The 25,321-nt window shown below is 38.0% G+C and overlaps 1 protein-coding gene across 1 annotated transcript in view; it reads right to left on the bottom strand.

Annotated features, from left to right (window-relative positions):
• LOC139742077 (myosin-VIIa-like) overlaps positions 1-20,741 on the bottom strand; it is a 71,008-nt gene extending 50,267 nt beyond the window's left edge. Inside the window, exons 1-7 of the mRNA XM_071652636.1 lie at positions 20,412-20,741; positions 17,152-17,250; positions 7,486-7,599; positions 5,323-5,475; positions 3,434-3,618; positions 2,199-2,320; positions 70-212 (exon numbers count right to left, since the gene is read on the bottom strand). Coding sequence (XP_071508737.1) covers positions 70-212; positions 2,199-2,320; positions 3,434-3,618; positions 5,323-5,475; positions 7,486-7,599; positions 17,152-17,169 — 735 coding nt within the window. The 5' untranslated portion in view covers positions 17,170-17,250; positions 20,412-20,741. The remainder of the gene's footprint in view (positions 1-69; positions 213-2,198; positions 2,321-3,433; positions 3,619-5,322; positions 5,476-7,485; positions 7,600-17,151; positions 17,251-20,411) is intronic.
• Positions 20,742-25,321: the final 4,580 nt, after the last annotated feature.

Raw genomic sequence — 25,321 nt, 5'->3', positions numbered from 1 at the left:
GCCTGAATGTTTCTGGTTTTGCAGTACTGCAAATAAATATTCCACATTGATCATATCCCCAAGGTTTACCTGGCTGACCAGTCGAGACTTCTCCAGCAGGTATTGGTCAATCTTTGCTCCCTCAATGACCCCCCTCTCCTGGAAGTGGATGTCGATGTACTTCCCAAACCGACTCGAGTTGTCGTTCCTGATGGTCTTGGCATTTCCAAATGCTAGAGAAAAAAGAAAAAAGAAAACACATATACGTATATAGTATTATGTCTATTCACCATGATCTACTCGTGTCAAAAATGTAAGCATCATTCATGCATCATGTATTCAATATCCAAGTTAATGAGATCCCCCATCTCTATTTCTCCCTCCTCTTCTTCTTCCTCCTCCTCTTCCTCTTTTTGTTCTTCCTCCTCCTCCCTCTCCTCCTCCTTCTCCTTCTCCTTCTCCTTCTCCTCCTCCTTCTTCTCCTCCTCCTCCTCCTTCTTCTCCTCCTCCTCATCCTCCTCTTCCTCCTCCTCTCTATCTACCTCTTTGCCCACATACAGCGTATCCCTGAATATTTCATATCTTCAGCAAGAGACAGGTGCAAGCAGGGAGGTGGAAAGAGACCTTCCCGCTGCAAGTAGAGCTGAAATCATTTCATCCCTTCATTTACAATATTCCTGGATATGTAGAGCTGGCAATGTGGATTCTCATATGTATGCAATTACACAATCAAGGCACAGAAGTTGTGGTAGCATGGGGCATGCACGCACCTAGGCTTACACAATGTACATTGTGTTTGTGTACACTGGAGAGCCATCACACACATGCAGTTTGGCTGTGCATTCGTGTGCAGTTGTACAGCATATTGTGTTACAGACATCATATTTCATTCTATACAGCCAGGATGTACACCTGTTGCTATACATTATCTTCAAACAATATTACAATCAAATTTATATCAAAGATTCATACATAAAAGAGAAAGAATTATAGACCCGATTGGCTAAAAAACACTGTTACTTATATCGGGAAAAACTGCAGGGCTTCCAAAATAAGATGAAAATATGACTCGATGGGTTATGCAATTGAGTAAGTTGCATTGCTATGTCAGTGCATAAATCAACTATTGTCAGGCACACTGAAACCACCCATTTATGGCTGATACAGACATTATTATAAAAATAGTGCCCAAACCAAACTGGTCTATAGTAGCCCAAGTCTTGTCAGTATTTTGCGATGATGTGTGATGATTGCGTGGCGTGTGTTTGATAACCTGTGGAAAAGTGGGGGGGGGGGGGGGGGGGGGTTTGAAGTGGTACTACAATACTATATGTATAGATGTTCCCTGTGGGTCTGCCTGTCGCCTCTGCCCTACAGCCCTTGTAAATTGCATCATTTTAATGCCAGCAGGAGAACATGGTGAAATATGATCCGGCACTCCCCGACTCCCTGGGACTCCCTCTACATGACTGACTGGAGGGGAGATTTATAGGTCACAGGGTCACGGTTGCCTTGGCAAGGCATGCCATGAAACTTCAAAACAATGCTAGGAATGCGACTGTAATGTTTGCTACTCACAAAAAAAAAAAAGAGTTGCAGGGTGTTCTACAAATCAACAAGGAAATGGCAAGGAAGCTGTCAAAGGTGTGGTACTCAGAAAAAAGAAAAGAAAATGGAAACTTATCTTTGGTGCTCAAATAATTGAAAAGAAAACAAAAACAAAACAAAACAAAAACAAGAACAAAAAAGTTATGTAAATTACTTTAAATTTCTAAATGGTTGTGCTACATTTTCCATGTTTTCACTGACCTTTATATCATTGTAATATATCCAGTACCATATTGGTCGACATTATTTACTTTTCGAGGACAAGTGCATTCATATTTCTACATCATGTCAAGCAAACATACTGCCCAAAAGTATATCAAAAGGAGATAATGAATCTTACAGGTTGTGAACATTATCACACTGGACACAATGCCTTCGTTGCATATCATCCAATGGGTCAGTTGGTCAAGTAAGTACTAGTAATTACTTGACCAAAGTGACTATGATAGATCATTCACTTTCATTGATAAGTCATTGTAACACAGTCTAAACAGATCGATGTAATGAGACATAAAATGAGGCTCTGTCCTTTACTTCCTCGAGTAAAAGATGTTTGGGTTGATTTGGTGAATGTAAAGTGTCAGCCAAGCGAGGGCAGGCTCTATTCTCACCTTCCATGATGGGATTGGACTCGATGATCTGCTGTTCGATCCATGAGTGCTGTCCGCTCACCGCTGCCAGAAACTGTAGAATCAGCTTGGCACTCTCTGTCTTTCCTGCACCACTCTCACCACTGAGAGATGAAAATCAAAGAAGTCAATGATTAGTCGGGATATTACATTTATTTATTCATCTATCTATCTATTCATTTTGTTAGTTACTTACTTATTTATTTATTTACTTACTTACTTACTCATTAATTAATTTATCTCCTCATCACTTCTTATTTATTTATTTATTTATTTATTCATTTATTTATTGATGTATTTATGTATGTATTTATTTATTCATTTATTTATTTATTTATCTATTGATTTATACACTTATTTATTTTCACATGAGCAAAACTGGTATCAATACTGTGCAGTGAGGCCTAATAGTTTTAAGAAAATAGACTACACTATCATCATCAATATTACATCCATGACAGAAAAACAACTTTTTTTAAATACATCTACCCACATAATTCCATATGGTTAGTTCTATCTTCTTCTTCTTTTCAGAACACAATTAGGATTTGAGAATTGAGATTAAGTCTTGATTTGGTGTAAATACTGTGGGACTGTAAGAAGATAGAGCTCAGAGTTTAATAGACATGAGCTGGGAAGCACAACTTTTGTGTGAGCCATCACAGATATAGTGGAAAGCAGACAAAATGAAAATTGAAGGCAAAGTGCAAACAACAACAACAAAAACACTACTTATGGAAACCTATAATTTCCTTGTTCAGGAACAATCTTTCCAGTCTATTGTCTTTGGTTTTCTATAGTACTGATACAATCAGCCAATCTACAGATTTACGTGTAGGTGAAATGAATTAGAAGGGGGAGCCCCAACCAACTGCATTCTAGGATACTCACAATCTATCATGTAATAACAATCAAATTTTTGTGTTTACATTTGCTTCACTCGAGCTGGGTAATAAAGATTGCTATTACAAAATAAGACACATCTTCTGTGATGCCACAAAACAGAGAGATTTATTGAATTCATTTCTTTCTGATAAGCAAAACCAGCATGTGAGATCTGTGAAGCACAGAAATTCTTTGAGTGCAGCCTCTTGCTAGCCCCTAAGTAGCCCCATATTTACAGCCCACACAAATGATACAAGGTACGTACAGTGTATACACAGTGACAAGAAAAGCAATGCGAACAGTGAAAAATTAGATGGGTAGGTGCCACGCACCTGATGATGACACACTGATCTCTAAGGCCCCTCAGCATACGGTAGTAGGCATTGTCGGCGATGGCAAATATGTGTGGGGAGAGTTCTCCTATCCTTTTGTCCCGGTACGCCTCGATCTGTTCCCTCATGTAGATGGGTAGGACCTGGTAGGGGTTGACGGCTACCAGGATGGTACCTGTGTAGGTCTGTGGACAACGGAAGGAAGCAAAGGAATATATGTGCTGTAATAACTCCTGTTCGTGCAAAGGGAGGGGTGCCAGGATTACCGGTGTTTCATACTGTTAACCCGTTGAGGACCAGCTGATTTTGCTGTAACACGTTTCCCACAAACACCTGCTCAAGTATACACGGACTAGTCTTCAACGAGTTAATACCATGCTTTTTTCTCAAGGGCACTACATGTATTCTAAAATTTTTCCAGATTGGCCTATCAAAGCCACATAGTCCTAAATACAACCAGAGCTTTTGGAATCGTGTAAAAAGCTATGACAAGTTTTATTTGAAAATCATTGGTACACACTTCAAAAAAGTGAATGTTTCCCGGAGATCAAACATTACCCAATTTTCCCCATAAAAAGTGGTGCAACACTAAACCAACTTGGAATCCCAGTTTACAAGCATGGGGATTTTTGTTCATATGTACAATTATGTATAAACCTTGACAGTGACAGTTTTATTTCAAAACATTATTGAACAACCCAAGTATTTCTTCATCTATTACACAGCTAAGATGTTCATACAATTTTTAGAATCAAGTCACCACAATGTTAATCATGCTTTTTAATCCCATCAGTTTTTAACATCAAGGATATATAGCTATGCTTGCCAATACTTCATGCCCTGAGAGTAGAATAATTCTCTTTTTGTGTGCAGCTGAATGGTCTTCATGGATCATGGATCATGTCCATGCATTGTGCATGCATCTCATTCAATGCATCCTGCATATTGTGAGTGAGTGCCACTTTTATGTACACTCGCAATCGTCACACAATCCTTCCATTGCCTATTACTGTACAAGGCACAGACCATGATAACCGGGAGAATAGGCCCAATTTCATGTCCATTCCACATTTCACTCCTGAAATAAACCAATTCATCTCGGTGAATACACACATTTAAACATATATATCAAAATATTATCTAAAATGACGAAGATTTCTACCACATTCCTGACAACTGGAATAAGTTTGCTCAAGGAAGCACCTGACATCGCAAGAAAAATTGCAATGAAATATATCTAAGTTCTGACAACAAATGAACTGAACAAGTTATTTCTGGTCACGCAGGATTTTGGGATGGAGGATGGGGAGGTAGATAGAGAATATCATACAGATGTTGCCTTTCAGGGTGCAGTAAAAAACTTGACATCTGTTAGGGAATTATATTTTCAATGAAAGATCTTATTTTTTTCCCGAAGCATGCAGCACTGAAGGAAAATATTGCCTTGAGGGGGAAATATAAATCTCTAGGGACTGGCAAGTGTTATATCACTGATAAACAAGGCAATATTTGTTATATTTCATGGTCCACATAGATACACATCATTTCATTGTAGCCTGTTAGCAGCCAGTCAAATTCTGAAATTACATTACCTGACGTGACGTCACTGCTTGCAATATATTACAATTTTTTTTCTTTGCTGCATTAATCATGTGATTGCATCACAACCAATCATCAGTCAGTAATAGGTAGACCATTTAAACCCACTGAACATATTCATAAACAATTAAGACTTTTGCACAAAACAGCAACACAGTGCTATATTATAATACTTTGCAAAGGCTGGATTACAAATACAAAAATAAAAAACGAAAAAGACCAAACAAAATGACCAAAAAAAAAAAACTTAAGCAAAGCAAATAAAAAATAAAGAAATAATTGATGCTCACATAGATGAGGTTTTGTTTGTATCTCATGTGCAGGTTGCGTAGGATACCAGCCTCGTGGAGGTCTCCAAGCATGATCATGTCTTCCACTCCGTTGATGGAGCTGATGTGCATCGTCCGAAGCTTCTGAGCCACGGAGTCCGATAACCAGTGCTCCTGAAGAGCAAAGAGACGGAGGGATCGACATCAATGCTCAGATCGTTAGTGCCTTGTATTGTGCGTATTATTCAGACCAGTTTGAAGACTAGCGCTAGCCAGAAGGTTAGGTGGGCAATGAAAAGATGGTTATCACTGGTGTTGTGGCCATCAGCCACTACATCACCAGTGCTGCATGCAAAACATGACAATTCACAGACCATCATCCTCCACTTTAGGTAGGAAAAGAAAGTATCATATTCTCATTGGTAGTGTGTCTCACTTTCATTGCGATTAAACTAAAGAAAGAATGACAATTAATTACTGCTGTTGTTGTAGTTGAATTTCATTGCTAGAATTTACAACAACAAAAAAGGAAGAAAGTTGGTTTTTGTTGATGGGATGGAATGGCTAACATTCTGTAAAACAAATCTCTTTCTTGTAGCAGAGGCCAATATGCAGTGTCTAGTGTTAAAGGGGAAGTCCGGACGATTATCAGCCGTTTCGTGTGTAAAGAACAATATTTCATGAACCTATTACCCTTTTCCCGACGAGAAAAGACCATCAGATACATTTACTATGATCTTTTTTTAAAATAAGGTAATTCTTCATGTTCGAATCCGTCGCGAGCTGCCCTTCGTACTATCTGTCCCAGGATGCATTGCGCGTGACGTATCGGGCGCAGTTTCCTCAGCTGAGAGCACCGCGAGCGAAGCCCAGCTACGCATCGATCTCCCATTGCACTGCTGACTGCGGGCGGTATCTGCATGTGTGCCTTGTCGGCGCTACTGCAGGAGACCGTACACCGATTTAGGAGTGCTGTTGCCAAACGCTGTATTCCTTTATTCAAATAATCTTCGTTATATATCTATATAAAATCTTCAAAGATTAATGTAAAATAGTTGCAATGCTATAACATTTTCGTTTAAATTGAAATATGTATGTATTATAATACTGCCGTACTTATTAGTGTCCACCCCATCACTTACAATGCATTAGCTGTTGTCGGGCTGTGCAGGCATACATTTACGTCTGCTGCTGCCAAGTGCTATCACAATCCGCGATCGTTTTTTCGACTTGTGAGTGTGAACAATCTGAAATCAGTCTGTCAATGTCAGAATTATTGCCTCTTTTGTTGTCCGAGACTGTTGAAAAGTGTGTCTGACGGTGATAAAATACGACAGTATACATGTAACTTGAACCGAGGAAGAAACGCCAGCGCCAGCTTGGTACCGCCGCCGCGCCGCGCCGGTAACTACGACCAGCAGCCCAATACACACAGCGTAATCGGGCTGCGTGTTGTAGCATTCAGGATCATGTAAAGGTAGTATCGTGGATAGATATCAATTTAAAATCGAAATATTTCTTCAATTTGAAGACTTACTAGTAAAGTTGAAGTATTGACAACACCCTAACACTTGACACATCGGCATTTTTTTAATGAAGCAATAGATCATGCCGCGTGCATCCGCTGTGTGGTCAGAGACTGTTGAGCGGTACGCTACTACCGCTTGCTTGGCCCGTATCACCGTTGCTCAAGCAGGGCTCCCCCGAGCCAGCTGACGCTCCAAGCAAAAAGCAATGTGAGGATGAAACGTCACGCTGTCACGTGATCTTTCTCGCCGGCGTACAGAAATCGAACGGTTACGATTCAAAATTAGTGATGCTAAAAAATCGATTGTGGCGAGTTGGGAGGGTCTTTTTCAATGAAACTTAGTCATTATGGTCCTTTATTTATGTAGATTTTGGTTCATTTTTTTCAAAATCGTCCGGACTTCTCCTTTAATCCATGAGTGCACTACTATGACAATTGATCAGGCAGGAGGTTAAATATAAATATGACACGTCACTGCTAATAAACTGGTGTTACAAAAATTACAGTTGTATCTTCTCTCTCCATGGCAGGGTATTGGAAATGCAGTACAAGAGTAATATATATACATACATATGTATGATGCTTCAAAATTGCTATGTCAAAATAATGACGCTAAATGACAATTCATGGATATTTCTTTACAAAGTTTGACTTACTTTTCCCTCGTCATCTGTGAGCTGGAGTTGCCCCGAGTCGGCAATCTTGACCTCCGCTCCGATGGGGACTTTGAGGCCATCCTTTCTGGGGTCTTCCAACCAGACAAAGTCTCCCTAATTAAAGATAAAAGGGGAATGAAAAATAATGAAAAGCCTCATTATTCATGATTTTCTGAATCTCATCCATTCTGCTGTTTTACAACATTATTAACATTATGCAGTCTAGAAAAAAGATGCGTCACTTTTCAGACAATTTACCTAAACATCTGAACTATTTCATTTCGTACACTTCAACTTTAGAAGTGCAACATAACACAGCACTGTCCTCAGAAAAATATCAATGATGCCCCATGCAATGTGACTGTCATAGTGTTTTTCTTTGGACAGACTGTAAAACTGGGCAAGCCTCATGCACTTTGTTCTTTAATCATTTGAACATAGCCCAATTACACTGTACTGTATTTGATTAGGAAGTGTCTCGTTGGTGAGTGTCCACAAGGTTAGAAGGCATTGAAGTAATACAAGTAGTCTTGCATACATTCTGCATGTACATGTACTACATTGCAGCAGGATTTCGAGACTCTCAATTTCCGGCATCATCCTGCTTTTTATTTCCTGTTTAGTTCTTGTAAACACTACACATGTATGTACACATTATGCAGGTAAATTTTAAAAAAAGAGAGGGATTTAAAAAAACTCAAGTTGGAAGACGTACTTCCGATTGAAAATGAATGCAGTAATTGATGTACAATGCAATTAAATTTAATTTAAACTGCATGGAGAAAGGTTTACACACACATATCATAATGCCACGATGGTAACAGTGATATTGAAAAAAAAAGAAAGATATAATATATCATTTACAAGCACACAGATACACCCTAACAAAGCCCACTGCTCATGTATTTGTAGGCAATCAGCCGATTTTATGACACTCACACACACACACACACACACACACACACACACACACACAAACATACAGCTGTAACACACACAACCTAATAATGGATTGAATATAAAGTTTTTTATGATCACTTTGAGCACATGGGGAAGTTCACACACTTCCCCCAGTACAAATGCTGATCAAATGATCAATGACTGAAATTCATGGCCATACAGCATCACTCAACTGCACCAATTTTCCTTTGTGGTCCACAGAACGATGCAATCACCCGGAACAATTCTGGTCAGCGTAAGTTTCAAAGAAACATAAAAGCTAGAAGCTTGCAGGCATACCTCTCATACTGCCTGTTGTACAATGTATACTAAACCAATCAAAGAATACAAACTGTACTAGTACACTATGCAATGCACACACATTGCATAATTGTTATCATTTGTCCTGCTCTGAATCCATGGGTCTAGAAAATGAGACTACTACATACAGATGGGCGTGTGCTGGCCTAAGATTGGCGACAGGTCTGAAGGTCATGTGATCACAAGCTCCCTGCTATCCAACAGATGCTTGGTGGGAACTTGAATGAATAATGTAAATGCAACAGGTGATTCTTCTGAGTGTAAAAGACACTCTTGAACACACAATGGCATATCCATCACTCACTGGGCATAATCAGGGAGGTGTCTCACCTCCCTGGCATAATACACCAGTGTACAGCTCCACCAAGTATCTTATAGGTTTAGTTTTAAATACTTGAAATATTGATTGCTTGGAAATGAATGATACATACACATACAGTTTGTACTACATTGTAGTTTATTCCAAACTTAGTAAGAATAGATCATTAATTGTGTTCCAGCTACGGCTGTACATGTAGATTAAAGTGTGATAATCGCACCAGGGAATAATTTTCCTGGTATCGCATCGCAATTTGCTATGCATTATTTACACCACTGCTACACAAACTATCTTTTGTGTAGCAGTTTTCTTCCATAGAAATGTACAGGATACCATGTGAAATATTGTTCATCGTCTGAAATTGCTAATCAAATTTGAGTTGGAAAATTATTCCCTGTGCACCAGGCTGTATGACTCTTTAGATACATTTTGTAATCACTGGATAATGCAATGCACCATTAGCTAAATTATATCGTACACATGGTGTAGGCCTACAAGCTGTATACTAACAAGTTAGGGCCGACATACAATCTAACAGTGACAACATCATACAGTACCCTTGCAGCTTATTTCAAGAAGAGGATTTCTTCCAGCTACATAAATGTCATCACTATAAACTGTGAACAGATACATCATGCATTTTCTATCAACTTAGGGGAATACATGTATTTCTACATTCAGGCTCCCTACCCCCCCCCCCCCCCCCCCCAAAAAAAAAAACAACAACAACAACAACAACAATATAGGCCTACAAGTAAATGAGATCAAGTCTTTAGAAATGGCACATGAAAGAAAAACCTTAACTTAGTTTAAAATGAAGGAATTTTAGTCCTCAATAGATTGCTGTAGGCTTTAATATAATTTATAAAAGATTGAAATACAGCATTTGGGACAGACCAGAATACAAGCTAACAGACCCGGAAAATGAAAAGTGGCACATGTGCATTCAGACCCACTGAAAAGACAGAGACTCCAACCCTCCCGTTTTCGACGGGAGATCTCCCGCCGAAAGCCCATTTTCGCAAAATCTCCCGTTCTCCCGTTTGAGATTTGATTTCTCCCGCCCTGGCTCTGTGTCTCCCGGTGGGAAGGATTTCTTACTTATTGCTATTGTATGTTGAAAAACTAAGCCTTAGATAGCACCAGAGAACATCTAAAACCCTAGGAACTTCGCGCTTCGCACACATCAACTTGGAGTCTCCCGTTTGTTAGGGGTTTCGGGCGGGAGAATCTCCAGATCAGAAGGTGCTTGGGGTTGGAGTCTCTGAAAAGATAGACCAGGAAAGTGTATTCTTATGCCACACTGCAGCCAAATCCTTTCTATAGAATACTATCAGAGACAGCTAATGTTCCAAAGGAAGTAAAAAGCTACACATACAAATTGTATACCACTTTACATTGCAAGTGTATCTCACAATACATAATTACTGGAAATATTCATAGCTGAAAATACTTAAAATGACCACTGGCCCTTTCAAAAAACAGATGAATCCTGTAAACACAGCTGATTAATATTAAAATCCCATTAAACTTTTAGAAGCTACACTAAAATTCAAATCAAGATTGGATTTGAGAGGTATCAATGTACCGGTAGCTTACAACTTCATGTGCATTCCCTTTAAAACAAATCCGCATCAGTCTCCATTCTTCAATGTTTCATGATGCGCTTCATGAATCCTCTACTGCTAGGTACCGTCTGTGTATACAGCTGCATTGTAATCATCCCTGCACACATTACTTCCTTCTCTACCTACTGTACATGAGATGCAAATACAGAAATATACACCTGAGGACCTGTACTGTGCATTATTAATTATCATGACCCATGTACCATGCAACACTCTGGAGACGTATAGAATGCTGAATTCTTTCTTTTTCACCTGCAGCCTGCAACTAATATGCCATAATGGAAAACACTCTGTAAGGCTAGCTCGGTGCATTATTATTAAGTTGAATCCCAGACACACCCTTCTCCAATACTGCAGGTAGAATGGCACATTAACCCTCACAGACCCAAGATGTGTGCTTTAGAAATAATGCCATTGATGGCTCAATGCAGAAGCGCTGCCAGTGGTAATCCAGAGAGTTAACTGAGATTCAAAGACCCTCATTTTTATAATTTTTGTCATAATAATAAATCCTTAATCCTCTCACTGCTCTACTTGTATGCTACACGGTGGTCAAACGTGGGGCAAGTGGTATGCAGCTTTGGGCCAAGTTGGCAATGTATTCAGGGTGGTCCACACGGAAATTAATGAAGCATGTTGTGGCAACATGCTCAAATTCTTGTGCAACATCTTCAATAGCCAGCAACATTCTATGTAATATCCTCAAGAATAATATTGGTGACATGCGCAACAGTGAAAAGTACACGCTAAACTTGAAAAAATATAAAACTTCTTAGAAAATTTGTGCACAAAACATGAGACAGAACATCAATAATAAGTAGCACAACGAGAAATAAGTCGCTATAATATTGCGCGCTATGCACACATGAGTGCCACTTCCTCAATATCCTCACATTCAGAGCTTGCAAAATGTTCGAATTTCCAGTTGTGTACTGCCACCCTGGCGTCACTATCAGGGCAATTACATGTACCCCCCCCCCCCCCCCCCCCCCAATAAATACTGTACTGTCCACAGTTGGACAGTGATGGATTAGGTTCAGGATTATGATTAGGGTTATATCACATACAGGGTTAGGGTCAGGGGAAGGGTCTTGGGTAATTGCCCAGGGGGTAATTGCCCTAGACCCCACCATGATGTCACTGTTGACAAGTTCCTAATGCCTTTATCAAGCTAAAGATGAGTGGCCCAAAATGTCACAGAAAGAGGTAATGAGCAATAAAAAATAATTGATGCTCCAAAAGTGTCAAGTAGTACTCGTATCACTATTAATCATCGCCTCTTTCTATTTAAAAGTTCCTTTTCCAGTGCCTTCCCTGCAAATGACTGACAACCACAGTAATGACTGGCTTGTACTTTGATCCAAATTGCATTCTCTGCTATTGCTTAAAGGTCCTGTTTACCTTTGGGAGCAATGATTTAAAAATGTTCAAGACATCACTTTTCATGCATACATGTATGTGTACAAGTACCGTAGGTCAGTTGTATCACAAAACATCCTACCACATAAAATTTTTGCAATAAAGTTTGAAATATAAGGAGATATCACTGTTTTTCACATTCAACCATAACTGTCGGCGGTTTAGTCTGGAAAAGTTTTTATCATAACGACATGTATTGTTCACATTTTGTACATATGTTAATGATAAGTAAAAATTACTTAACATTGATTATACTGATTCAATTTTTACAGTGGTTGTTTCTATCCCTCACTCACATTTTAGAACTATTTTAAAGCACTAATACTGGGTTTTTTTATGGTAAACTGTGCCTTTAAATGGTGCATCACAATACTGTATAGCGGAACTGAGAACCTTTGAATCCTTTGCATAGTTCAATATGATTGTGCCTGCTTGGACCACTCTGTTGCACTGATTACCTAATGGACAATTCACTCATTTACAACTGCACAAAGGGAACAGAGGACTTCAAAAGCTGTGTTTATCAATTCCCTTCTGGCACAGAATAAAGGTTTCCAAACACACTTTCAGGGAGTTTTGGGCAGTTTGTTTGTTTGTTTGTTTGTTTGTTTGTTTGTTTGTTTATTTTCCATCTGAGAAAATGGCTGGATAGCCTATATTCAGCTATGCTAAGCTGATCTTCCATGGGGTCCAGTTACGTGTGAGGCGGGACCATTTCACTGGGTCAAACACCCTGCTCTAACCATTGTGATGAATGAATGAAGCGGGATCTTTTACAAAGTTGTACATGCATGAGATGTGACTCTCTCACACACAGCACCTGCATTTTATGTCCTATCCGAGGGACAGAGTGTTTCGCCTCTTGCTAGAGGGGACAGTATGATTACACACAACATTGCTCTGTCCAGGATGCTGTACAAAGCAATTCTGATAGATCTACAGCATGTACAAGGGTTAAGCAAAATCTTTCATGCAAACATACAATGTAACACACAAATTTAACCAAGTATTAAAAGATTACAATACTTTCAAAGTGACTACACTTGTAAGTCGACCATTGCAAACAGCATTTTAATTTTATACAATTTCACACAGAGCACACTACTATAATAACTGTATGTGCCATGTTTATAGCGAGTCCAATTTTTCGTGAATTGAGACTTCCAACAATTTCACGAGAGTCGTGGAGTACAGTAGTGGTAAACAGAGAAATGTACACAATGCAAGTGGCATGCATGCCGGGATCAGATCTAATATTTTTCATGTCCTGTAATCTTGCGAATAGCATTTGACTTGAGGCATTATTTTAAGGAAAATAGAAACCCTGCAAATGGTGTGATGGCCTATCATTAGTATTTTCTATGCATGATTTTTCTTCCACTGTCTCAACATTTTCATTGTTTTTCCCTTGTGCCTGCATTTGAAGGTACAGAAGACATGACTACAAGTTGAGTGCATTTATCCCAAATTCCTATGGCTGGAGATATTCTAAATCAATATTGCTGCCTAACAATATTTCAAGACACTTTTTCTCAACATAGAACCTACAAACATAAAATACCGAAGTTCATACAGTTGTAGATAGTATTTCAGGTGGGTCCATTAGTATAAAAATTTCATCTATCAAAATGTGTATACAATGTAGTAGAGCAGCCACAAAACAACTGCATATCATCCCAAATACTGTGCCACAAAAGAGTCGCACCCTTTGTGCAACGTCATGGTAGAATCCCTATACAAATAAGACAGACTGTGGTCTGCGTGACACATATTCCCCTGTATGCCACAATGGGAGAAATATGCAACGTACATTGCCAAATGGTCTATGGGGGCAGAATAAGTGCATGTTTGGAATATTTTGGTAATCAAATCATAATTCTATTCACCCACAACTTAGCAAGTTTTGTTTTGTTGGTCATTTCATTTTTTTTTTTTTTCTGATTCAGTTGGGTAGAACTATACATACACATTGTGCATTCAAGATCTTGTGTCAGCTCACTCTTCTGTACTACCATAGAACTACATTGTAGGCTGACTAACCCCTGTTTATACAATGCTTTTGGAACATTGTGCATACAGTAGTTTGAGTGTACCACATGTAGTTTGAGTAAATGTAATTTGAGACAGAAGATTTTCAAATGGGAATAAGCCCTTGTCTGTACTGCAAAAGACAACATTTTTTATCAAGGAATTCATGTAATATCCTGATAAAGCATCTCAGGAAAAAAGAAAGCTAAAAATGTAGGTATTTTAACTGTATACTGTTACATGAAGGAGTGGAAGACATTTTGAGATGCAAACTTGGATAATTATCAATATAGGATAGTTCAAACATGTGACTGTCAATTAAAGTCATTTAAATATGTTATCAAACAATTTGGACATTGTATCCTACAAGCATTTCAGTGGTATATTGTCAGTCATGTGTTAGTGAGGTTCATATTAATCTGCACTAACAGCATGTGATACATGTACAATGTACATGTATGCATGTTCTCACAGACATGTGTGTTGGTAAGTGTTGATTTCTCAAGTCTGAATATATACAAATTCAATAGATCAATGTGAAAAACAGATAAAAAGCATTTACCAGTGTGTGTTCTGTGTTGACAAAATTGTGTGTTTGCATCAATACAGCACTTATGTATCCCTTATCAAGTATGGATGCACTAAAAGTGTGATATAATGTACAAACTTTTCTACAACCATTTACATTTGTAGTACAAACTACTCCGAGGCATTACACAGAATAGCAAATCTTCAGTAAGCCGAGCAAATATTTTAAGAAACCTTTACACTGTTGGGGGCAATAGGTTTTGCTTATTTAACGCCCATTCACGGGTCATCAACAATGCTACACCCAGTTTCATGACTACAATACTAGCATTTGCAGATAAGTGATGCCTGAAACTTGCATGGTAAATGGACAATATATAGAGAAGAAAATCTAGCATAGTACAGCACTCAGATGTAACAAACAAACTCAATACTTAGAATGATGGTTTATAAATACTTCTGCCTAATTGGGAGTTTGAACTACTATTAAAAGGCCTACAGTTACTAAATAATAGCAAGATGTACAAGATCCAGTATAAGTAGATACTGTATGCCAGGTATTAGCATTTTTTCAAGCAGTTTACCTCTTCCGAGGTCATTCTAGTTTTGGTGTGAAAAAGCAAACTTTATCCAAATGGTCACTGCCCAAGAACATTTTGTGTAGAAAGTAGTATGTAACACGTGTGTATATGTAGGACTTTAAGGATTTGAAGGAATTTTAAGATCAGACTTGTCAAAACAGGGAAAAAAACTGTGCAGTGACAGAATTGCTGGATCACAACTATGTGATTTTTACGTAAAACATAATGGTACTCTCAAACTCCACAGAAACATGTTTCAAACCATGTTCATTGTATGTACATGTACCTGTATATTGATAATCAATTAGCATTTTTTTCAAAACACACTTTGAAACATGGTTCTATCTTTTGAGTTACATAGCTACACATAGGGAGGAACTCATGACACCCCTTGGTAACGCACAACTCATATAGTACGAAAAATGCAATGTATTGTACAATGGTCTCATAAATCCACAAGTTAAAACTCGAGAAGGAAAAAAATTCTCACAATATGTTGCATGTCTTTGGAATCAGTTCCCCACTGAAGCCCAAAACACCACCTCCCTCCATTCTTAAAGGACAAGTCCACCTTCATATACATAAGGACTGAGAGAATGCAACAATATTAGTAGAACACATCAGTGAAAGTTTGAGGAAAATTGGACAATCCGTTCAAAAGTTACGCATATTTTAAGTATCTGCACAGTCACTGCTGGAAGAGAAGACTACTACAGTGTATGATGTCACATGCGTACAAATATATAAGGAAAATAAAAAGAGAATTTCACAAAACTTCACTTTTTGAATAAAGTGCACATTTCTTCGACTTGCTGCTGATGTATCCCCCTGCCTTCTGAAAGAGAGAAGTCGAGTGTTCTTTTGTTACGCGAGAAAAATGGAAATATGTTGAATTTTCTTTATTCTTTCTTTATATCGTTGTACATGTACTCATGTGACATCACAAGCTGTAGTAGTCTTTTCATCCAGCCGTGACTGAGCAGAAACTTCAAAAATTCATAACTTTTAAACGGATTGTCCGATTTTGCTCAAACTCTCACTGATGTGTTCTACTAATATTGCTGCATTCACTCAATCCACATGTCTATGAAGGTGAACTTGTCCTTTAAGAACATATCTCACTTGGGGTAGAATTGGGTCATTTTGATATCCCTATATTGTGTAAAGGGCATCATCCTACACTGTGTATTTCAAATGTGATGAATTTGTGAATTATTATCATCAAAGACTTATTTTGCACTTAACAAAGCATTGCCATTGTTTTGATCTTGCTACATGTATGTACAACAGGATGTCCTCGATTTGTTTAATACTTAGTGTATTTCAAATTAATTGCTGTACTTTGGAATTCTGTTGCGAACAGGGCTCTAAAAATAACAGTGTGTAAACCACTTACATGGGGTTTTACACTTGGACAAGAATTATGAATGAATTATCAATAATAAACTACAAAAGCACTTGGACAGTACAGACCTCCGTCCAGCCAGCAACACTGCCTCACACAACACAATTTTTCCCCAAAATAGAAGCATTTTGTAAACGTCATTGCACACCACCTTGCCCGAGTAGAGCACGCACTTAAGCGCGTGTATATTAACCTCCAGTTAGCACAGCTTGAACCCTATTAGAGTTTGTTAACCTTATGAATGCCAACAGGTAAAAAAATCCTTAAAAATTCCCAGATCACTAATAAAATTCAATAAGGTCTTCCTTGTGTCGGTATAGTCTTTTTATCAAAGTGTCATTTTAATCTATAGTCAACTTACTGAGTTATTTTGCAAATAGACAAACCAACGCCGATGATCACTAAATCTCCTCCTTCCTTGGCAGAGGTACAAATTGTAATGAGTAAAATGCAATCCTAGCTGTACCCTTGTGAGTGAGAGTGGAATATGCCACTTACTTTCACTAGGATGACCATGGTGGCAGCAAGCCTATTGAGACGTCAGAAGAACTTTCACTTCCTGCCACTCATCCAGGTATCTTTTATTTGTTACAGGACCTGTAGTGCAAAATTTATAAATGAAAATGAACAAAACAAAACATAATCATTATATCACTGATTATTTTTTTTATCAAACAATTAATAACATTAATGTTTATACCTGCAATCATCAATGATTTACAATGATTTAGACCACCAATCTCAGTCGTTTATTGGCTTGACTGCTTATTTGGCAATTTTCTAATGAAGAGCTTGATTGAAGTACAAAAAGTGTAAGTCCATCATCAACAAAATAAAACCTTTCCAGTAATAAATCACTTGCTACACAACAGGGAAATATTCTTGAAGTTATGATTTAAAAACTTTATATTTTCTCATAACTTTCCTTGTTTTTTAGCAGCTTTAATCGCCAAATATCTCAAACTAACAAGAATGGAGTTACTGTATCTTGTTTTGAAATCAAGCTCTTCAAATATTTCTAGAAATAGCAAGAGAGTTCAATTGATTTAAAGGAGATGGCTAGTAACTGATCAGTGGGAATCAGTGGGAATGCTGGAGGATGATTGTTCCAATCCTTGTGGGATTCATTTAAGAGTGCATTATATATCTATTGTTGTGTGAAAATTATTTGCTTCAGAATGGTCTCATATTCAAGTAATGTGCAGTTTAATGTTTCCAGGTTAGCGTGCCTGGTCAGTGACGGGGCATTAATCTGCACATTACTTGAATATGAGACCATTCTGAAGCAAATAATTTTCACACAACAGTAGATATATAATGTACTCTTAGATGAATCCCTCAAGGATTGGAACAATCATCCCTCAGCATTCCCACTGATTCCCACTGATCGGTTACTAGCCATCCCCTTTAAGAAGAATGTGCATTTATAAAATTGAAAGCAAGTGACAATCTTGGTAGAGTCAACCAGATTTTATAACATAATTCTGATTGATTGAAAATATCAACAAATGTGTGATTCTATTAGTTTGTCACTGCAACCATTCCTTCACATTGATGAAAAATGATATTACAAAAATCAAACTCATTAGGTTTGTTTAAGTACAACACATAGTTGTATCTCAGTATTCTGTACAGAAAAAGAAATTTTCCCTACCCCCACTCCCATGAAGGAAAAAAAAAATACACACACAAAATATCGTTTGCATTATCTTGAAAGAAACAATTAATCTCCATAGTTTGTGCTAATGCTAACACATTTTACATTATTACTACAGAGTGAAATTGATATACATTGTAACACACACATGTATGCATTAGACATTGGTGTACAAAGTTCGTCTTCAGGAGAAACTGACAACCAATCAAGCATTAAATTCACAACACCATTTAAAATTCATTCCTATTTCCACACACATGAAGACTGAACACAAAATGGCTGAAGCACATTTTCAAACAAGTCCATCACTAGATGGAGCAAAATTACAGCCTCTACAATGAAACCTCACCTGTTGCATTTCACAAAGGAATATTCTTGAAGTAAATGATGAAAAATATCCCATATTTTCTAATCATTTTCTCTTGGGATTTTTTTTAGCATATTCAATTGCAAAAATCTCAAATTGACAAAAGTGGAGTTAATTCGTTTTGCAATCAAACTCTTCCTATACATATTGTTTCCAACGTTCCATTGCAGAACCATGTCTGTTTTGTTGTTTTCTTTTTTGTGTACACGGTATAAAGTATTCAGTTCAATATCCAAATGATATAAAAATTGATGACAGGGAGGTTTCAAAATCAATAACGTTCGCCGTCAGCCATTCATTAAGTAGGAGCCCTGTACATGGTTCATTAAGTTATAAATATCCCAGCTTTAGTACAATATGCTCCCTAGGGAATAATACCCCTGTGATATCACCTACAATGTACTGTAACATCATCAGTCTGTGAAATAAGATAATAAAAAAAAAAACATGTGGCAACTAATCATATTATATATCGGGCAGCAGCTTACAAAATAGTTCATAACCCACTATTAGTGATGGGGTATGCCTCTGAAATGGGGAGAAAAAAAAATCTAAGGGGTTGAAGTAATGGAATAATAACCTCATTACTTCAACATCACCTCACAAGACTAATGTTTTCATTCTGCTTTGTTGCATTGTCTACTTTAGAAACTGGTTTCTGCAATATTTCTCCGTCTGCTGAGGATAATATGTATCACATAAACATCCATGTGTACATTCATTTGATCTTCAATAGCACGCACACTCATGCACGCGTATACAATTTCATCAAAGTCATCAAACCATCCCCAAGATTTGCAGGTTGTATCCAGTCCAAGAAACTTTGTATAATGGACAATTACGATATCAGAAACCAATGTGAGAAAATATTAGATTTTATACCCTTCCAATGGGTTTAGCAAGATGCAAAACAAATGGAAAGACAATTTGAATAACCATTCAGTCCATTATTCAAATAAATTTGCAGTAATTACATACTTTACACACACTTAAGAGCATTTTTCTAATTTGGAAAAGATGGGGAAATACACTGTAGGTATATGTGCAATGCTAGATAGTGGTCATGGGTTTGGTTACATCATGCCGATGTCAGATTTCACAACACTGAATTTATATGCATTATAAAGTGTATGCACATTATATGTATTATACTATATACATGTAGGACTTTTCTTTTGTAGATCCCCCCCCCCCCCAATCACAATATGCTCAAACCCTACTAAATTTTAACTGCATGGTAAAAAATTAATAGCTCACTTTTGACAAAATACTGAAATTACAATGTGTATCATAATTCTATTTAACTTGTAACTTACCTTAGCATCAAAAGTTCTTTTGAAACTTTGTTTTTGTATTCACAAGATGTAAATTGGTAGGAGACTTGTTCATCCTGCTCTTACAAGAAGTATACGTGGCAGAGAATAAATCTTATATGAGCCATCCCTAATTCTTGGTATAAAGTACTTCCATGAATTTTTCAGGGCCTGGGGATTTTCTCCCACAAATTCACAACACGCACAGCTTTTATTCCAAGTGGAAGAGGACATTCACATCAAATTAAATGATTAAAATGACTTAAAAGAAATATATAGTAATGTCCCATTGCAGGCAGAATGGAAAGATCAAGTAATGCCCCTCACCATACGGTATTTGTATAATGGAAGATATGAGACTAATGTAACTACCACGAGACGGAAAGTGAAAAAGAACTAAAAACAGAAGCCAGACACTCACTTTAATTGGATCCAGGGTTTATCTAATTAACCTCACCACCGACCATCAAACACTCTGTAGTTGTAGGCCAACGAATGGAGTAGTAGAGCCGCTTTCCGCCTGATTATTATGCCTATGTGGCAAAGAATGTTTTTTAAGCCGCCTATGCTCACACAGCAGTCAATGGTCTTGCGTGGTATTACTCTCTTGGGAGGGAAAAAACATGCTGAACGCCGGTTACACTCCTAAACCAATGCGCTGATAACACAATACAAGTTCGTCATCACAGTGGGTTTCATGTAAGAAGACACACGCCTCTATCTATCTCTCTCGAATAGAGTGTGCCATCATAGACGAGCAACGTTGAGCCTCCCCTTATTAAACATAGGGTTTTTTCCCCCCTCTTGGAGTATATTTCAATGAGTGGAACGAGCATCCATGCATTGAGATACCCCGAATACACTTCAGTTTGGGACTTCGCCCACCGAAAAGGGAGGTAACACCCAAGACTCTGTGTGTGCTTGCGCCTACGTCTGTGTGTGTGTGTGTGTGTGTGTGTGTATGTAATGAGAGCGAGGGAGCTCACAACAATAGACAGGAATTCTTGGTAACAATAGATAGGGGCACAACACAAATACCTGTGACTCACAGTACACTGGGCACAGTCCAGTGGGCTTGTAAAGGTGTGAGGGTGTAGTCTTTTAGTCCAGGCCCTTTATTTGACTCCAGTGTTTACTCCGCTCGGGACGATCGTGATCGAAGCAAAACCTTCCCTCTTGTTCTTGTCATTTAATGTTTGATTTGCTGTGATGACAGCATCAGGTAAAGTGAATCATCTTTGGAACAGAATATTTAATGGGTTCTATTTAATGCTCTGCACGAGACAGAGGAAGGATCAACCAACAGCCAGTTGGGGAAAAAAAAGTGATTGACACTCAATAATAGAGACTACTGGTAATGGGTCTTGGTACATTATTGACATGATGACAATAACTTTTGTTGATAGTAGAAGTTATCATGATGTTGAAGTCATTATCATTATCAAAATGGTGTGAATACGTGTGAAAATGAATACAATGGAATGATAAAATTACACGATCAATTCTCTACAACTTCTGATTAACATCAGTACTGCACTAACATTATCAGAGTTTTTACATCTGTCCATGATTTCCACAATTTATTTGAGTCCACTGATGACAGTTCCAATCAAATTTATGTTAAACTAGTACCAGGTATACAAAATGTCATTTTTTAAAATGTCATGCAAACTTTCTTTTCATGAATTTCTTTGTTAACGCCCTCATTTTTGTTTAATTTCAAGAATTTATGTACTTTAAAAGATCATGGAGATACACTTGTAGGCTCACTTAATTCAGAATGGACCTTCTCCGAGGACATCATCTCGTAAATGATTTAAAGATCTTTTAAGTTGGTTAAAGGTTTACTGCAATGGTACAATGTTCAGAGTAGGACAGGCAAACACCGTTTTGCTGATAAACCTTGCAAATGCAAAGAGGTGTGTGATCACATGACTTCGTTAACAAAGTAATGGTCTAATGGCCATTGTTTGCCACTGGGAGCAGTACCGGTACTTTAAAAAAAGGTTTGAATTATCACATGTTGATACATATTGTTTATTCAGTTGTATCACAACACGCGCTGCAGTACAAAATGGTGGCAATATATTTTTGAGAACTGCTTGGCAAATATCAGTTGACTTTCAAAATTCCCAATTTAGAATAAAATACTGCAAAATGTACCACATGAACACACTGTATGTACTTGTACAACGTATAATGCACTGTACTGAAGTACAGCACAGAATCTAATGTAGAGAGTACATTGTAGGCGCCCTACCGTATTAATGTTACTTGTGCATGTCATGGTACAATCTGTACTAAACTTGAATCTGTTCAATACTTTGTACATGAAGTAAACAAGAACAAGATACATGTAGACAAATTGCCCTGCATTGACGTAAATAAGCACTGAATTGATCAGTATTTTAGTAGTAGCCGAGATAAAAAATCATGGGCGTACATGCTCAAGCGGGATATGAACCCATGACCTCCTGATCACCGGACAGGCGTCATCTCCACTAGACCACCGAGCTTTCGCCCGACAGCAAGTGTTGGTTCTAATCCTTATAGTATGCAGCGGGTACTGCGTAATTATTCAAATTCATGAGGGTTCGAATCCTGCTCGAATATGTACACGCCCATGATTTTTTATCATGGCTACTACTAAAACACTGATTACAGTGAGCACTTACACGTCAATGCAGGGCAATTTGTCAATCAGTTGCAAATGAAAGCATCTCCACGGAAGAATTTCATGAATTTGAAGAACAAGGTACACTGTACTAGTGTAAGCGCTTGCCTGGTTGCCCAGGCCAAGTGGAATAAAAGTCAGGCAGACCTGTGTGTTTGAACAACGAGAAGAAAAATGCTTTGGGCAGGCAAAAAGTTTTGAAGTCACCTTTTTTAACTTTTTCCCCAAACCCACAAAGTCAACCATACAGAAAGCCCACAGATAATGACTGTTTCAATAGTGAGGCAACAAAATTTCATTTCATTTCAGCAACTTTCCAATACTTGTGAAGAAGTCTCACTGCATTGCAACACCAACACTTGATCGAACCAAGTTTCATACTCCAATTTGTTGAATCGTGCAAATCAATGTGTGTTGTTCATTCAAATGATTGTGTTTCATTTTCAGTAAGCTCTTGACTTAGATGTGATGTTCACAAACATTTTCGAATTTTCGGACCTTCTTTCGAGACATGTACAAGTCATACTCAGGCAAGCGTTCTGCAGCAATTTAAAAATCTGCTTGCTTGATTTGGCAAGTGGTAAAAAAAAAGGAATTCCTCCTTGTATCCTACAATGTACAATGTACCATGCTATAACAATACTGTATAATGCACACTCCTTTTATGTTTACAGTGAGATACACAATGTACATTGTACATTTCAACAGCAATACTTCAAGGGGAATACAGGGTGGTGCTTATAGAAATTCTAGTCTGAAGTACAATCCTGTTTGATTATATTACAAAGCATTTCAACACTTGAGCAATTACACTCCTACAGTAGATAATATTTGCTATAAATTGAAAGGGAATAATCTTTGATTGCCATCATGTAATTATTTGCTTACAGTTTTAATACTCTTATTCACAAACTGTTAAATACAGTATACCTAAATTGTTGACAAAGTGCAAAGGCTAACAACAATTGAGATATGGGTGAACTGGGCGATTAAAGGAACACAAACCAAAAGAGAAATGTGGATCAAGTGAAAGCCGCGACATTATTAAAACATATCAGCAAAGTTTGAGGAAAATTGGACAATCAATGCAAAAATGTTAACAATTTTAGTGTTGGAACCGTAGGATGAGGATACTACTGTACAGTATTATGTGTTGACATCAATAAATTTTTATACATTATACAAGAGACCTGGGAGGTGTCACGCTCACCTGAGTATCACAAGTCCACCTTCCACGCAGTACACATAGCACTACAATTTACATGTAGCTTTTAATTTACAATTTAAGAAAAGATTTGAAAAGATTCTTTAATTTGGGGATTTTGTCTGTCCCCCCCCCCCCCCCTTGGGAAATCATGCCCATTTGTACAAACGGATACTCACCTAAGTCAAATTTGACAATTGATGCATTCTCAAGAAGATGAAAATTACGATTAAGTACAATTAAGGCCCCTTTTTGGAACCTCCTCCACTCCCCCCCCCCCCCCCCCCATAATCCCTAGGCTCCAAGGGTGGGGTGGGGGGCAACCCTGGGTCTGACGAATCTGTGGTCACTAATACACTGTACAGTTCCTCATTGTGTTGATTTTATCTGATCACTTCTGGCATTAGAGAAGATTTTTTTAATAATTCCTTAATTGGGGGGTGGGTGCACCCCATGGGGCCCCCAGGAGACTGAGCATGGTGCCCATTTGATCAAACTGAGATCCTTTACCCCTATTGTGTAGGGATACTACAAAATACACTGTCAAGTTTGGTGAAAATCCAGGGTTTTCACGATGAATAATAAAATTTAGGCCCCATTTGGACCCCCCCCCCCTCTCCATTCCTGGGCACCAAGAGGGGCACCCCTTGCTCTACCATAAACACACTTGAAACTGCAGGTCATCAATGTTGTCAAGAGGTGAAAACTGTCTTTACCTCCCCTTGATCAAGATTGCATCGGAAGGAAAACTTTGAAGGCACCTGTTTTCTCAAATTATGCCGATTTCTCAGACCACTCAATATGCTCTCATATAGTCATTGATATCTCCACAACCAATTACTCATACGAGTCTTTTGATATTCTGTGTAATTAAAGTGGGAGAGTAGGGGAATAATGTCATGTTATTTTCAAAAAATTGACCCCCCTCAACCTCCATATCCTTTTGTTGTAGTGGGTCACATGTGTGCTTGTGTTTGTGTTGATGAAAAGCATAGTACAAAATTGTAAGTGAAGTTGGAAAGCCATCAACTGAGTGGGACATTCAAACGTGGTATACCAGAGACTCCAACTCTCCCGTTTTCGACGGGAGATCTCCCGCCGAAAACCAATTTTTGCAAAATCTCCCGTTCTCCCGTTTGAGATTTAATTTCTCCCGCCCTGGCTCTTTGTCTCCCGTTGGAAAGGATTTCTTGCATATTTCTATCGTATGTTGAAACTAGAAATGTCGCTATGGCGACTGGTATGCCTCCGCCATAATGCATGATTCTCCTAATAGGTCTATAGTACATGTGGACAATGTGTGATTACATTTTCACAAAATTGGCAAAATATTAAAATGACATGTTTGTCACAAATGTATTGAATGTTTACCTTCCTTGACCTATGTACTTGGGGATTTAAGAACTTTAACTTGACTTTGACCATTTCATAAGTTTATGCACTGAGTAATTTT

This window comes from Diadema antillarum, unplaced genomic scaffold (genome assembly GCF_040938485.1).
Source record: "Diadema antillarum isolate AM-2024a unplaced genomic scaffold, OU_Dant_1.0 seq00000979_RagTag, whole genome shotgun sequence".
Lineage (NCBI taxonomy): Eukaryota > Metazoa > Echinodermata > Echinoidea > Diadematoida > Diadematidae > Diadema > Diadema antillarum.
This window is presented reverse-complemented; position numbering and strand designations above follow the sequence as displayed.